At 40.2% G+C, this 16,713-nt stretch overlaps 1 protein-coding gene across 1 annotated transcript; it reads left to right on the plus strand.

The window, feature by feature from the left end:
* The first annotated feature begins 847 nt into the window (after window positions 1–847).
* On the plus strand, window positions 848–14,931 carry LOC122971025 (myosin heavy chain, fast skeletal muscle-like). Its single transcript, XM_044337449.1, has 38 exons — window positions 848–1,743; window positions 1,833–1,976; window positions 2,704–2,860; window positions 2,961–2,988; window positions 3,087–3,201; window positions 3,320–3,412; window positions 3,634–3,697; window positions 3,771–3,869; window positions 4,026–4,129; window positions 4,214–4,352; window positions 4,465–4,583; window positions 5,179–5,328; window positions 5,408–5,578; window positions 5,687–5,993; window positions 6,104–6,186; window positions 6,316–6,403; window positions 6,501–6,618; window positions 6,685–6,808; window positions 7,402–7,538; window positions 7,673–7,928; window positions 8,036–8,278; window positions 8,360–8,536; window positions 8,617–8,762; window positions 8,847–8,937; window positions 9,016–9,405; window positions 9,489–9,615; window positions 9,708–9,826; window positions 10,635–10,831; window positions 10,932–11,115; window positions 11,516–11,681; window positions 11,895–12,019; window positions 12,120–12,428; window positions 12,532–12,735; window positions 13,479–13,604; window positions 13,808–13,978; window positions 14,072–14,272; window positions 14,371–14,502; window positions 14,788–14,931. The coding sequence occupies exons 1-38, from the start codon at window positions 1,540–1,542 to the stop codon at window positions 14,803–14,805; spliced, it is 5,826 nt and encodes a 1,941-aa protein (XP_044193384.1). The 5' UTR covers window positions 848–1,539; the 3' UTR covers window positions 14,806–14,931.
* Window positions 14,932–16,713: the final 1,782 nt, after the last annotated feature.

The following is a 16,713-nucleotide window of genomic DNA, read 5'->3' on the forward strand; positions in this document are numbered from 1 at the left end:
TTTACACCATTCAAAATGTAAAGTTCTTATAGCAACCTTTCCCTCTGTCAATCATATGTTCTTGATTTTCCTTACTATACACCAGTACATCTCTCAAAACTGATCCTTTGGGGGATGAAGGCAGGAGAAGAGAGAGGACTCCAAATCTCGAACAAGACCATTAGTCCTCTGTAATCTCTAAAGCTGGCCTAGTAGGATTCTGGAGGGAATTTCTATTGAGGGATTCATCAGACGTGGCTTATTATAAAGCCTGTCAAACCAATTGCAAGGGTTACAGATCCATTTTATCTAATATTTCAAAACAGTTTAATAAGCCTCTGAGGCGGTGGTATGTCCAACAGTGCTACAATGTGTACATACACAAAGCATCTACATAATGTAGTGTGACGTCTGAAATAACACATGCTATCAACCTTAAACCCAGCTTAGCATAAGAGGCAGGGTGAAACAACTAGCCTGGCCAAAGTGAAAAAACAAAACAAAACAATAGAAAACACTAAACAAAACAACTGCCTACCATCATCTCTAAAGCTGATTTATTAACATTGTGTTTCACTTGTTTACAGACAAACAGAAATGTACTATTTGTGGTTTAAGGCAGACTTTTGTGTTGTAATTATTTCTTGGCATGATACATTTGATAGAATCTGTTTCTTGCACTATATAACAACCAATATAATTAATGAGTTTTGGGGTAATAGTAGGAAGTAGTGTTAGTTTATGCTAAGCTAGGCTAACAACACCCTGACTGCTTCTTATCTCACTCTAAGAAAGAAAGAAAATAAGTGAAACTGTTTCTTTAAATGACATTAAAACACTAAGTCATAAAGAAGGGTTGAATGGGAAAGTGCAGTTGTTTTACTGTATAGTTTTTGTTCTTTGATGAGAATTTTTGATTTTAATAGACCATCCTTGTTATGTGAAGGTCAAACAAACAGCCTGTCTGAAATTCTTCAAAAGCTGCCTGCAGTCCAGATGCATCCTTAACACCACTGTCAGGTCATAGTCAAGATCAAGATGCTTTACAATTACTCTATATTGCTCTCTTGGAACATTTCATCATCTACATGAATGCTGTATCTCTGGCAGAGGTCACCCTCTTCTGGCATTCATTCTTTTCTTGAGCTGCAGTTGCTCCCCGCCACGGGTTCATGACAAAAGCTAAGCAACATCTCCATGAGATCACATGCCAAACTAATCGCTTTTCTCCTCCCACATTCATTGGGAGCTTTGACCTAAATATAGGTGTTTGCTGTCTTTCCTAATGCAACAAGAGGGGACCTTATAAAAGCAGTAAGGGTCAAAGCCGTCCACATTTTTCAGTCAGGATTTCTGCTGGTGAGGGCATTTGTCTGTTTCATTGTAGTGTTGTTGTGATAGATCCTGTTAGACTTATTCCTACTTCAGGTATTTCTTCAGCCAACAGAGGTAAGAGTTGGTATCGGTTTCAATGGTTGATATCAATCCTGCAGTTATTAGAATGACAATTCTGACACTTAACCCTGGACCTTTCAGTCCCCTCTGGGGTGTGTTGCAGAGATGAGTTTGGACGCTGAGATGAGTGTATTTGGGGAGGCAGCCCCGTACCTGAGGAGGCCCGAACGGGAGAGAATCGAAGCCCAAAATAGGCCCTTCGATGCCAAAACTGCAGTGTTTGCAGTGGATCCAAAGGAGCTGTTTGTCAAAGGCACTCTGCAAAGAAAAGAGGGCGGAAAAGCAACAGTTAAAACTGAAGCAGGACAGGTATAGTGTTAGCTGTCGAGGAGGTAAATCACCCTCTCCATATTGTTTTGCTTTTGATTAAAAGGGCATGTCTCTCTTCCCCGTCACAGGTTGTAACAGTGAAGGATGACGAAGTCTTCCCCATGAACCCACCCAAGTTTGACAAGATCGAGGACATGGCCATGATGACCCACCTCAATGAGGCCGCTGTGCTGTATAACCTCAAAGAGCGCTATGCAGCATGGATGATCTATGTGAGTAATGCAACATTTACTGTAGTTGATGATGGTCATTCCCACACAATGTCAGTGGAGCTGTTGCTCGATAGGAGCATTACTACTACCACTACTACAGCTACTATTGCTACTAATACTACTACTAATAATAATAGTGCTAGTAGTTTGAATTGAGAAAGTAACTGTTTTTAGAAGATAGTTTGAAAAGAGAAAAAATCATTACAGGGACTGGAGGGCAGTAATACAACAAAAGGAAAAAAAAGTGGTCTTACCACACTGGTCTTCTTATAGGAAAAGTGGTTCCCCTCATTTTGAAGGCATTAAGATGTTTAAAATTTACATGAAGACATACTTTTAACACTTTATGAGGCCTGATTTTAGCCTGTTTAGACGCAATAACGTGGTGTGTGAAGACAAAAAGATAATGCATAATAACATGCATGATAGGCCACAAGTTTTTGATTACAGCAAGTGGCTTAAAATACTTTCCACCACCATCAACAAAACACTAGAAGGGGGAATATTTTCAGGAAGAATAGTGTTCATCCCTACAGTAGACTTGAAGTATCTATAGCACTGAAGCTTTTCAAGAGGCTTGTGGCCAAAAACTGTGCAAAGACTGTAAATTGTCATCTGTCCACTGTATGACGAAAGAACTTTCATTTGTCAACCAAATCTTGCCTGCTTTTAACCAAGATGTACGAAGACCATACCTACTCAAACAAATGTTTTGATTTTATTGTAGACCTATTCTGGGTTGTTCTGTGTCACTGTGAACCCTTACAAGTGGCTCCCAGTGTACAACCAAGAGGTAGTGGTGGCCTACAGGGGCAAAAAGCGCATGGAGGCTCCCCCACACATCTTCTCCATCTCTGACAACGCCTATCAGTTCATGCTCACTGGTAAACTGTGTCTGCAAAAACTGTGTTGTTACAGTCAGTATCACGTTCTGATTCGAAGTATAGCACTGTTCTAATATGACTGTGCTGTTGTTTCTTTTAGACAGAGAAAACCAGTCTATCCTTATCACGTAAGCTGCAAGTTTATACATGTGCTACAGCCTATCCTTGATACTTGTATTAAAGAGGAGATAAAACATATCTGATGGGTGTTTTTTCCGTTCTGTAGCGGAGAATCAGGTGCAGGAAAGACTGTCAACACCAAACGTGTCATCCAGTACTTTGCGACAATCGCAGGGTCTGGGGACAGGAAAAAAGATGTTGCTACCTCTGGCAAATTGCAGGTGACATTTCACACTCTTTCAAATGGCGTTACAACTGGTCTACTAATAACCTTTCAGTGCATTTATTCATAGTCAAATCACTTTGCAATATAATATTTCGTTTCTCCTGTTGGTGTAGGGGAATCTGGAGGATCAGATCATCTCTGCTAACCCACTGCTGGAAGCTTTTGGAAATGCCAAGACTGTCAGAAATGATAACTCTTCACGTTTTGTAAGTGAAAAGATTGTGATTTTGTTAATACCAGGGTGGGAGATTAGCACCAGCCACCAGCCACCAGCCACTAGCCAAATGCTGGTAAAATATGAAAGTGGCTGGTAGTTTCTGGTAGATGTCCACATTTTAAAAAGTTAATTTCCCACCCTGGTTAATACCCACAACTGATTTATCATCTTGTTGACTATTAACTATCAACTTGACTATTTCCCTCACAGGGCAAATTCATAAGAATCCACTTTGGAACCTCAGGAAAACTGGCTTCTGCTGATATTGAAACTTGTGAGTTAGATTACAATGGAGACATGTAATGTTTTGTTTGTTTGTGTGAGCTCACCTTGTTTCTTTTTGGTAGATTTGTTGGAAAAATCCAGAGTAACGTTTCAGCTGTGTGCAGAGAGGAGTTACCATATTTTCTACCAGATCATGTCCAACAAGAAGCCAGAGCTGATAGGTAACATGCAGTATAGGGGGACAGAGTTACATTTTGAGCAAATTATCTACTTTGAATAATTTTGAAAAAAAGTCATGATGTTGTTGGTAAAGTTATGTTCATAGTATGCTCATGTTGCTAGGCTTGGATTTGACTGGCATGTTGTTTTTCTTCCAGAGACTCTCCTCATCACCACCAACCCCTACGACTTCCCATTTATCAGCCAGGGGGAGATCAGTGTGGCCAGTATTGATGATAGTGAGGAGCTGATGGCCACGGATGTAAGTCAAATTTGCAATCTTTTTTTTTCATCCTTGATAACATGCACTGGGACTGACATAAGCTCTGTCACAATGTGCTTTCAGAGTGCTATTGACATCCTAGGCTTCACTGGAGAGGAGAGGATTGGCATTTATAAACTAACAGGTGCTGTGATACATTATGGGAATATGAAATTCAAGCAGAGGCAGAGAGAGGAGCAGGCAGAGCCAGACGGGACAGAGGGTAATTGTTATTCATGTTGTGTTAGTCATGTTATCTTGTTCTTACCTCTTATCTATTACCATTTCTTCTCTTTCACTGTATCACACTCTCTTTTATCATTTTCCTTTTTCAGTGGCTGACAAAGCAGCTTACTTGATGGGTCTAAACTCTGCAGACCTGCTGAAGGCGCTGTGTTACCCTAGAGTGAAGGTTGGAAATGAGTATGTAACCAAAGGGCAGACTGTTCAACAGGTACATTTATGTTGTAATAAAGTACTATAAAAATTCCTATGCAACTAGTTATGATTTCTGTATTATTCCTTACAAGTGTTAATACACACATGCAAAAGTATATGTTAACCTTAAGCCAGTACTGTAATGCTAGGAAACAATGCAGATAACCATCATATCCTTCAGTTTGAGAAAAAAATGCTGCAATAACCTCAAAGCTGCTCCACTTAATATTTTTGGGCAGGCAGCTATTTTCATCAAAAAACTGACAAACACACTGTACACTGCCTGCCCAGCACCAAATGGCAGGCAAAGTTAGCAATGAGCTTGTGAAGAAGCTAAATATCTAGCAGCTAAAGAGACAGATATATCCTTCCAGATTTAGTGGAGACCAAAACAGCTAAAAGGAGAGTAAGTATGGGACTTGCTTTCATCAGGTGCACAGAAACACAACTGACAGAATGACTTCATGAAAATATGTCAAATGTTGTGGAACTCTTCTGTCCCCAAGTGGTCAGAAAGATTAATGGAAAATAATAATGGGTCATGTAATATTTTTTGTTGTTTGAAGGTCTTACTTCTCAAATATGTTTCACTGCAACATATCATTGTTCAGGTCTACAATTCCATTGGTGCTTTGGCCAAATCAGTCTATGAGAAGATGTTTCTGTGGATGGTCCTCCGCATAAATCAGATGCTGGACACCAAACAACCCAGGCAGTTCTTTATTGGGGTCCTGGATATTGCTGGGTTTGAAATCTTTGATGTAAGTTTGCATTAACCACTGTATTTACTGGAATTAATATTGAATAATATAGTCATGCTCAAATGGTTTTGTTTTGCAGTATAACAGTCTGGAACAGCTGTGTATCAATTTCACCAATGAGAAACTGCAACAGTTTTTCAACCATCACATGTTTGTGCTGGAGCAAGAAGAGTACAAGAAGGAAGGCATCGAGTGGGAGTTCATTGACTTTGGGATGGACCTGGCTGCCTGTATAGAGCTCATTGAAAAGGTTAGTTCACACAAAAATGATATTATACAAAGTTGCAGAGAGAAATGCATTTGATGAAGTGAGATGTTTTGTGTCAAAACAAATCTTTTAACCATTTGTCCTCAACAGCCAATGGGCATCTTTTCCATCCTTGAAGAGGAGTGTATGTTCCCCAAGGCATCAGACATTACCTTCAAAAACAAGCTGTATGACCAACATCTTGGGAAATCCAGCAATTTTCAGAAGCCCAAGCCTGTCAGAGGCAAGGCTGAGGCTCACTTCTCCCTTGTGCACTATGCTGGCACTGTGGACTACAGCATCACAGGCTGGTTGGACAAAAACAAGGATCCACTCAATGAAACTGTAGTCCAACTCTACCAGAAAGCCAGCCTCAAACTGCTGGCCTTTCTCTATTGTTCCTATGCTTCAACTGATGGTAAGAATATGAGACAGGTGGTAGGCTCTTGCAAGTCTGTGAACACTTTTTTGTATTTTAAGCCCCCAATGTTTAGCCTTATAATGTAGATAAAAACATTGTTCTTTTAGAGAACACTGGTACTGGTGCTTCTGCAAAGAAAGCAGCAAAGAAGAAGGGCTCATCCTTCCAGACTGTGTCAGCCCTCTTCAGGGTAACTGCATATTAAAATAATACAGGATGATCTTAAATTTGTAAGAGTAACTTTAATACAAATAGTCAAGTTCAGCAACAACAGTTGTGCTTTCTGTAACAAAGTAATGACACTGATTATCTCTGACAGGAGAACCTGGGAAAGCTAATGACAAATCTCAGGAGCACCCATCCTCATTTTGTTAGGTGTCTCATTCCAAATGAAAGTAAAACTCCAGGTATTTCAGTAATATCATGTTATAAACCCTCAATATCTGACCATTTCAATGATATGTCAGGCATCTTAAATGTAATGTGGCTCTGGCTGACTTTTAGGGGTTATGCAACACCATCTGGTTATCCATCAACTGCGATGTAATGGTGTGCTGGAAGGAATCAGGATCTGCAGGAAGGGCTTCCCCAGTAGAATCCTGTACGGGGATTTCAAGCAAAGGTAAGGAACAAAGTTTAGGTTTGAGAAAAATTTAAAACTTTTCTCTGATGAGAGTTTTTCTTGTAGGTACAAAGTATTGAATGCCAGTGTGATCCCTGAAGGACAATTCATTGACAACAAGAAAGCTGCTGAGAAGCTCTTGGGATCTATCGATGTGGATCACACACAGTATAAGTTTGGTCATACAAAGGTAAACTATTTTCAGTATGACTAAGGGCCTCAGTATGTTTCAAACTAAGTGCTCGTCAGATCGTCTTCAGATGTCTGAAAATCCCTTTCCAAAATCGGATTAATGGGTGCTGTGCCCGACAATTTTTTAACTTTCTGAAACAGACCATGGCCAGATGTGGAGAGTTTTGAAAGTAGTCAGGGTATGAACTTCTCTCTCAAGCTCTCATTTCATTCTTCATATAATTACCTCCCTCACCTTTTGCATGAACAACCAAGTGTGGCACCCTGAAGTCTGAAAGTCTGTGCCAATATCCTCATTTGTATGATTCTGGCGTTGTGACTACAAAGACTCACAAAAGACAGAGAGAGAGATAAGAGAAACAGTATGATGCTGCCCATTGGAGGCATCAAGTGCTTTGTCCCACCAGAGTTTGAGTGTGGCTATTTGGAACAGGTATACCCAATGTTGCCGTTAGATGTCATACAAACATACAAAGTATGTTTCAAGCATACTGAGCCCTTTCTATTGTGAAATGATGTTAACATTTTTTGGTTTATTGATGTAGTATCTGAAAGAATCTCAAGATGTATATACATTTCTATTTTCTGTAGGTGTTCTTCAAAGCAGGGCTTTTGGGTCTACTAGAAGAGATGAGGGATGAAAAACTGGCCTCTCTCATAACCATTACTCAAGCCTTGTGTCGTGGCTTCCTCAGAAGGAAAGAGTTTCAGAAAATGATGCAGAGGAGGTAAACATAATTATGGTAGATTGATCACAGATAATCATGCTAATGTTTGCTACATTGTGGCTGGTGTAGTATAATGAAAAATGTACTCATCACATGGAACCCAAGAACTAAAACTGAACCACATCACTCTCCAGAGAATCCATATACATTGTCCAGTACAACATTCGCTCCTTCATGAATGTAAAACATTGGCCATGGATGAAGCTCTACTTCAAGATCAAGCCACTCTTGAGGAGTGCTGAGACTGAGAAGGAGATGGCCATCATGAAAGAGGAATTTGCCAAGTGTAAAGAAGATTTAACCAAAGCTGAGACCAAAAGGAAGGAGCTGGAAGCCAAAATGGTTTCCCTGCTTCAGGAGAAGAATGACTTGTGCTTGCAGATTCAATCTGTGAGTAAAATAGTATACTGTACACAATATATACAGCCATTAATGTAAGTCATGAGGAAGTAGAACTGCATGCTACATAAATGCAAATGGTGTTTTTGGTTAAATAGGAAAGTGAGAGTCTGGCAGATGCAGAGGAAAGATGTGAGGGACTCATAAAGAACAAGATTTTGCTGGAAGCCAAAGCCAAAGAACTCAGTGAGAGACTAGAGGACGAGGAGGAGGTGAATGCCGAGCTTACTGCTAAGAAGAGGAAGCTAGAGGACGAGTGCTCTGAGCTGAAGAAAGACATTGATGACATGGAGCTCACCTTGGTTAAAGTGGAGAAGGAGAAACATGCCACTGAAAACAAGGTGTGTGTCTTCCGGATCATCATCTGAACACCAAGGTGAGAGATTCAAGCATTCACTCACACTTTTTGCTACACACTTCAGGTGAAGAATCTGACTGAGGAGATGTCCTCTCTTGATGATACCATCGCCAAGTTATCTAAGGAGAAGTTGGCCCTGCAAGAGGCACACCACCAGACACTGGATGACCTGCAAGCAGAGGAAGACAAAGTCAACTCTCTAACTAAAGCCAAGGTCAAGCTAGAGCAACAAGTTGATGATGTAAGTCTATGGCTGTTACCTTTCTGAAATCATAGCATGTGTGACTTGAGAATTTGACTGAAAATGTGTCCATGCGTTAGCTTGAGGGCTCTCTGGAGCAAGAGAAAAAGGTCCGGATGGATGTTGAAAGGGCCAAAAGGAAGCTTGAAGGAGATCTGAAACTAACTCAAGAATCCATGATGGATTTGGAAAATGACAAGCAACAGCTAGAGGAACGTCTTAAAAAGTATGTATCGGTGCTGCAGTGTTTAGGCATTGTGATTAGTACTTTACACATGCTCTAATCACATGGTATGATTTTGCATATTAGAAAAGACTTTGAGTTCAACCAACTTGTATCCAAAATCGAGGATGAGCAGAGTGTGGCTATGCAATCTCAGAAGAGGATCAAGGAACTTCAGGTAGTTCGAAAAAATTTAAATTTAAATGAAAATGTTCCAAATCAATGAATCATCCTGAATTTGTGTTGTTTTTCTCAGTCACGCATTGAAGAGCTAGAGGAGGAGATTGAAGTGGAGCGTGTTGCCAGGGCCAAGGTGGAAAAACAGAGGTCAGATCTCTCCAGGGAGCTTGAGGAGATCAGTGAGAGGCTGGAGGAAGCTGGAGGAGCCACCACCGCTCAGATAGAGATGAACAAGAAGCGAGAGGCTGAGTTTCAGAAACTGAGACGAGACCTCGAAGAGTCGACCCTCCACCACGAGGCCACCGCTTCAGCTTTGAGGAAGAAACATGCTGACAGTGTGGCTGAGTTGGGAGAGCAGATCGACAATCTGCAACGGGTCAAACAGAAACTGGAGAAGGAAAAGAGTGAGTACAAGATGGAGATTGATGACCTTTCCAGCAACATAGAGGTCACAGTCAAGGCAAAGGTAAGCTAGACCAGAATAGAAAGTACATGTAATCAAAATATCATGGTTAACAGTTTAATTTATTATTTTATCAATGATATCAGATTAATTATGAGAAGCTGTGCCACTCTCTGGAAGACCAACTGAGTGAATACAAGACGAAACATGATGAGAACACCCGTCTGATCACTGAAATAAATGCTCACAGGGCAAGACTTCAGAATGAAAATGGTAGGCAACTGAGTTAAACCTTGTTTAAATGACTTATGGAGTCAAACACTTCTCTCTTTTTAAAATTTTCAATTATTCAATCTCTTGATCAGGTGAGTTTTCTCGTCTTCTCGAGGAGAAAGAAGCATTACTCTCCCAGGTGTCGAGGGCTAAGCTTGCCTTCACCCAACAAATTGAGGAACTCAAGAGACAGGTTGAGGAGGAAACCAAGGTTTGTTGCATTACTACACTCAGTACATCCAATACGTGTCTGTGACATCAGTGATATTCAATGATATTCAGTAAGCTAACTGATTAGTTTATCTGGGTAGCTAGAGGCTTATAGGTAGCTTAAAGGTCAGAAGCTTTGGTAGGCTAACAAATTTACCTCCTTAACTCTTTAAGGCTAAATTACATTTTTCCCCCCTTTTTCATCTGGTTTCATTTGACTTAGCAAAAATAATGATTGAATAATCATTTTTTGTGTCCACCAAGGAGGTTTAAATGAAAAGTTTGACATTCCTATTTGCTTTTTGGCCAAAACTTAGATGAAGAGATTGATGCCACTCTCATATATCCATATGTGAAATATTAAGCTAGAGTCAGCAGTCAATTAGCATAAAGACTGAAAGCAGGGAGAACAGCTTGCCTGGATCTGTCCAAAGTTAAAAGAAACATGCATATTGGCCCACACAATTTAGCATGTTTGCTTAATCTGTACACAACCAGAAATTATATAGAAAGTCATATGCTGGAACTAAAGTATTTATTGGTTGTGCTGGTGTGCTAGTAGCCGCCCCTGCTTCCAGTCTTTATGCTAAACTAATGGCTCTAGCGTTATATTTAGCCAACAGATATGAGAGTGGTATTGATCTTTTCATCTAACTCTCAGCAAGCAAGCAAGCCCGTAAGTGTATTTCCCAAAATGTTAAACTACAGCATTCCCTTAATGAGAAGGTTCAAAATAATAAGAGGGAAATTCTGCCTTTAACAAATATATTTGACTATTAGTTAAATTTGCAAATTTGCCTCTCTGTTAGGCTAAGAATGCCCTCGCCCATGCTCTCCAATCTGCCCGTCATGACTGTGATCTGCTGAGGGAGCAGTTTGAGGAGGAACAGGAGGCCAAGGCTGAGCTCCAGAGAGCGATGTCCAAGGCCAACAGTGAGGTGGCCCAGTGGAGAACCAAATATGAGACTGATGCCATCCAGCGCAATGATGAGCTGGAGGAGGCAAAGTTAGATTTGTTCTCATACATATAGATATTTAGATTTTTGAGATATTTGCAATATGAGGAAATGACTGTCATTACTGATATGTAATTTTGTTATCCCCAGGAAAAAGCTTGCTCAACGTTTGCAAGAGGCTGAGGAGGCCATTGAGGCTGTGAATGCCAAGTGCTCGTCTTTAGAGAAGACAAAGCAGAGACTGCAAGGAGAGGTGGAAGACCTCATGGTTGATGTGGAAAGGGCAAATGCTCAAGCAGCTGCCCTGGATAAAAAGCAGAGAAGCTTTGATAAGGTGAGAGGGACACCCTGCAAGTCAAGTCAGTGTAATTTTCATGTTTTATGGATGAATCAATTGAACCTTGAACCTTGAAATAAGAACAAAACGTGTTACAGTCAAGTACCAATCTTCATTGAGACACATGTCTGTTTTCTACATTCTGCTGCTGATTGGTACATTTCTACATTAATGCAGCAACAGCAGTTTGCAGGGAATTCATAGAAGAAGAACTGAATAACTGTGATTACTAATGATAAACTTCATGATTTTCAGACAAAATAGAGTGCCACCTACAGAAACACATAACAGCAATGACCACATTGCACCTTAAGACAAAGCGGTGCAAAGTTAAAAAAAACCTAAAATATCAAGGACCTTAAGCGTTATGCAATCGAATATATTTTGTTATTTTTAGATACTTTCTGAATGGAAGCAGAAGTATGAGGAGAGTCAGGCTGAGCTGGAAGGGTCACAGAAGGAGTCTCGCTGCCTCAGCACTGAGCTCTTCAAAATGAAGAACTCTTATGAGGAAGCTCTGGAGCAACTTGAGGTTCTCAAACGAGAGAATAAAAACCTACAACGTATGTACTTCATAGTAAAACAATAGTGATTTCGTACAAACAAATTCTACGGTATAAGGGTGTGTTCATACTTCAAGTTTTTTGCTTTCTTGAAAGGCAGTAGTAGTAGTCAGCTGTTCATATTCCCAGTGATTGATATCATAAGTATTAATTTTTGTTTGTTTCCATATGCGTGGTCATTTAAGAAATGTCATGCATTTTTTATATTTTTAGAGGAAATCTCTGATCTGACTGAGCAACTTGGAGAGAATGGTAAAGCCATTCACGAGCTGGAGAAGACTAAGAAACAAATTGAGACTGAGAAGACAGAGATCCAGGCAGCTTTAGAGGAGGCTGAGGTAACTCAATGTGATAGAATTATTATTAAGGTCTTGCAATCAGATTTCTTTTGGCACATTTTATGTCATCAGTGTAGTCCTCTTATTTTCATCTTCACAGGCTTCTCTGGAGCACGAGGAATCCAAAATTCTCCGTATCCAGCTGGAGCTCACTCAAATCAAGGGAGAGGTCGACCGCAGGGTGGCAGAGAAGGATGAGGAGATTGATCAGATGAAACGCAACCACCAGCGCACTGTAGAAACAATGCAGTCCGCCTTGGACGCTGAGACACGCAGCAAGAATGATGCCCTGAGAATCAGGAAGAAGATGGAGGCTGACCTCAATGAGATGGAGATCCAGCTGAGCCACGCCAATCGGCAGGCCGCTGAAGCCCAGAAGCAGCTGAGGAACATACAAGCTCACCTCAAAGTGAAATACTGTTCTAGCACCTTGAGTACAAAAATATCAGCTTTAGATTTTAAACCTCATTTTTGGAAAATCATAAAACTTTTACCATGTTTTCTCTCTGCAGGAACAAACCCTTCACCTGGATGAGGCCCTGCGGAGCCAGGAGGACCTGAAGGAGCAGGTGGTCATGGTGGAGCGCAGGAGCAGCCTGATGCAGGCAGAGGTGGAGGAGCTCAGAGCTGCTCTGGAACAGTCGGACAGAAGCCGCAAATTAGCTGAACAGGAACTGACTGATGCCTGTGAGAGAGTCGCGCTGCTGCACTCTCAGGTCAGCAGCATTATTACAATCTTAATGAAGGCCATTGAAATCTAACAGGTCATCACCATGACGTTAGATATCTGTACTTCAAATTAAACAAATGTTAATAATATATCTTCACTGGGTTGATGGGGTTGCCATTGAAGAATAATTAAGTAATTATTTGATGAGGTGATGGTTTTCAAAAGTGCTTAAAGACATTTCTGGCTATGGAAGATGGCTCAATGATCAACATTTCAGCTATTGAGCCTTAAGGATGCACAAATCAATATTTTTGTATTAACAATTGATCCCAGTGACAATCATACAGAGAATTACCATGCAACTCTGCAGTTCATTTTAGCATCTTTAACTCATTATTTTGGTTTGGCAATCAACCTCCTTTCCAGCAGCTGCAGACAGCTGTTTTCAGCAGGAAAGCTACGATAAACTGTACACTACCTGCCCAGCACCAAACAATAGAATAACAAAGTTAGTAACTAGCTGGAGCATTTAGCAGCTTAAAAGACAGATACTTTTCTTTCTGTTATTGGAATATGAATTGTATTTGTCCAAATGAATGCTAATGTTGCTGCCTATGTGTAAACAGGCAAAGTTTGCTAATATGTTAACCACATCAACTATAAGGACATATTATGTCATACATGTGTGATGTTCTGGTTGTTGTGGCTTCTGTTTACGAGCATAGCTCTGTAAAGGCTTGGCATAAGTTATTTTCTATTTATAGTTAGTTAACTGTCATTTGGCTGCAGAACACCAGTCTCCTCAACTCCAAGAGGAAGCTGGATGCAGATGTCAGCCAGCTGCAGGGCGAAGTGGAGGACGCAATCCAAGAGGCTCGCAATGCAGAGGAGAAAGCCAAGAAGGCAATCACTGATGTAAATATCATGCACTTCAAATCTCTTTATATCCAGATATTATAGCTTCATATGGTGTGATGAGTAACTGCAAGAAACAGTGATAATTATCAAGCAGTCTGCCCTTATGAATGCTACTGTCAGTTTGATTATGAGCATTAATTAGTTACTTGTAATGAAAAATGATAAAAGAAACATCAGATTAACATGCTGTGTAAATGCAGGCAGCCATGATGGCAGAGGAGCTGAAGAAAGAGCAGGACACCAGCAGCCACCTGGAGAGGATGAAGAAGAACCTGGAGGTCTCTGTGAAGGATCTGCAGCACCGTCTGGATGAGGCTGAGAACCTGGCTTTGAAGGGGGGCAAGAAGCAGCTCCAGAAACTGGAGGCTCGGGTATCACACTTGTTCATGTGAGATCAGAAGCATTATTGAGAACAGAAATCACATATGAGGTTGAGTTTATGGGGTTTGGACTTTATCTCGTAGGTGCGTGAACTAGAAGGCGAAGTGGAAAGTGAGCAGTTAAGAGCTGCTGATGCTGTCAAGGGAATCCGTAAATACGAGCGGCGAGTCAAGGAGCTCAGTTACCAGACTGAAGAGGACAAGAAGACTGTTCTGAGACTGCAGGACCTGGTAGACAAACTGCAACTTAAAGTGAAGGCATATAAACGGCAGAATGAAGAAGCTGTAAGATCTTTTTAACTGCCACAAAAACACATGAGAATTACTGTTTTTCATTATGATCATAGCTCATTATGGTTTGTTTGTTGTTTTTTTTGCTACAGGAGGAGCAGGCCAATACTCATCTTGCTAAGTTGAGGAAAGTGCAGCATGAGCTGGAAGAGGCGCAGGAGCGGGCAGACATCGCTGAGTCTCAAGTCAACAAGTTGAGAACCAAGAGCAGAGAGTTTGGAAAGGTAACATTTAAGGCATTTATAGTTTATATAATTAAAACATCATTTGAGTGTGAAAGTTCATTCCTGTCCTCAAATAGTAGTTTGACAAAATAATCTTAATTCAAGATCTAGTTGCAGTTTCCATCTTTTCTGTATCCAGTGAACTCCTTAATTCAGAAAGTTAAATGGTTACATCAATACTGCTTTTGTAAATGACCATTACAAACTTTTATCTATCTGTATTTTCCTTTAATTTCCTTTCCTTAACTTCCATTTCCTTCTCTGTCCTGTCCTTTCCTGATTCAGGCTGCTGACTCTGAGTAGGCTTTGCAATGATGACATACAGGACATCCTCTATGCAACTTCTTAGCACAAGAAAACTCAAGAAAATTAATAAACCTTATTGTTTTGCTGTGGAACTGTAGCAGAATAAAGTGGTGTGAAGCATAAGCTCTGTCTGTTTATTTTTCTGCACGGTGTAAGTTTATTGCACGTCACACTGTGAGAACAATCGAGTAAACAACAATCTGTGTCAGAGTGTATGATATCAGTTTGGTCAGACAGTGCAATGAATACGTGGTGATATGATGTAAATAGAAAAAGGACATGAGAGCAGATAAAAATAAGCCATCTGCATCAGCTCAGATGTTTGTAAAATGTACTTATCCATTTTTCATGACTGTCTTTGTGACTAACAACACAGATGAAAGGACACTTAGCATTTATCATAATTCTTGGTGTATTAGCAGACTAGTATAAGTTTTGTAGTGCCAATTAGCGAGTGAGAGAACTCTCTGTGACAGATAATGAGTTTTGTGGCAGGAGTGTGCAGTTTATATAAGCTCCAGCTGAACTCCTCAGTGTGCAGTTTCCATCTAATTTGAGCAACTGTTTGCAGAGATCAGGACAGATCCCCGCAGAATGCCTGCTGACATTTACATTCTGAGTTTAAATAGCTGTCCTCCTCAGTGTCACTCATCTACATACAATGCCTAATGCTAGCATGAGAGCAGTGGATTAACCACGATTAGACCAATATAATCAAAGGGCCATATGGACCAATCAGAAAGCATCCAGAGGATTCATTTAAGATGGCGCGTGTATTTAACTGTGTCATGCCATCCATGAACCTGTTTGTTTAGTGCGCCAGACAGAGGGACTCTGCACTTGCCTGTGTTGTTTTGTCAGTGACTCAAAGTCCTCATCATTACAGGAATTTCATTTGTCTGGGAAGCAGATTAGAAGTTAAAGTCTCACATGGATTTATGATGCTCATCAGCATGTCTACCATTCTTACAGCTACCCTAAGAGTTTTAATTAGATTTCTGTCAAGATCACCAGCTTTCTGCCTGAATAGACTGAAACTAAATTACATAACAAAAAAGTTAAGAAATTCACAATTTTAACAGAGTTTTCCCATTCATCCATATATATATATACAATTAATGAGTTGCATTGATCTACAGGGCATGTTATAGCTTCTTCTGAGTCAACCATGTGCTAATATACAATTTATTATGCATTATCACAGCTGATAATGTATCTCCACAACGACAGAATAATATGCAATTTAATCTATCTATAGTAAAATATGACAAAATAATCAGGGTGGCGCAAAGTTATGTCTCCAAAACAAGGTAACATACAACAATGCAAAACTAAAATAACTCTAAATAAGCAGCCTTTCAGCTGCTAATAAAGACAGTAGTAGGACATCAAATAAAAATATTAAATATAGTCCTGAGCAGAAACATTTGATTATAAAACAGCTTGTTATGTACAGTAACTAACATTAAAGTATACTGTATGTGTATGTGGAGGGATGTTCAGAAAAAAGGTTTGGTAATTTTTTTTGTTAGATGTACTACAAACAAATACTGAACAACTCAAGTGAGTCATGCCATAAAAATGAAAGTGTTACTAATACTGCTACTAGATCTTTTGTTGCAATTACATTTCAAGAAAGACAAAAGTGCAAAAGAGTGTGAACATTCACTCTTGACCTCAATAACATTAGTTATGAACTCAGGGTCCACATACTACCACTTCCTGGAGCTTTCAGCTGCAGTGTAATGGCAAGGACCCTGGAGACTGAATGAACACTGAAAACGAACAATATCATCTGTTAACAAAACCACTCCACTGAGAAGAGGTCAAAGGTCATCAACCAGGAGTCAGTGGATGGACCAGAAAAACATCAGAGGACATTCACATCAGAGTCTATGTTTGAAC

The sequence above is a fragment of the Thunnus albacares genome, chromosome 20 (assembly GCF_914725855.1).
Source record: "Thunnus albacares chromosome 20, fThuAlb1.1, whole genome shotgun sequence".
NCBI classification, from domain to species: Eukaryota; Metazoa; Chordata; class Actinopteri; order Scombriformes; family Scombridae; genus Thunnus; species Thunnus albacares.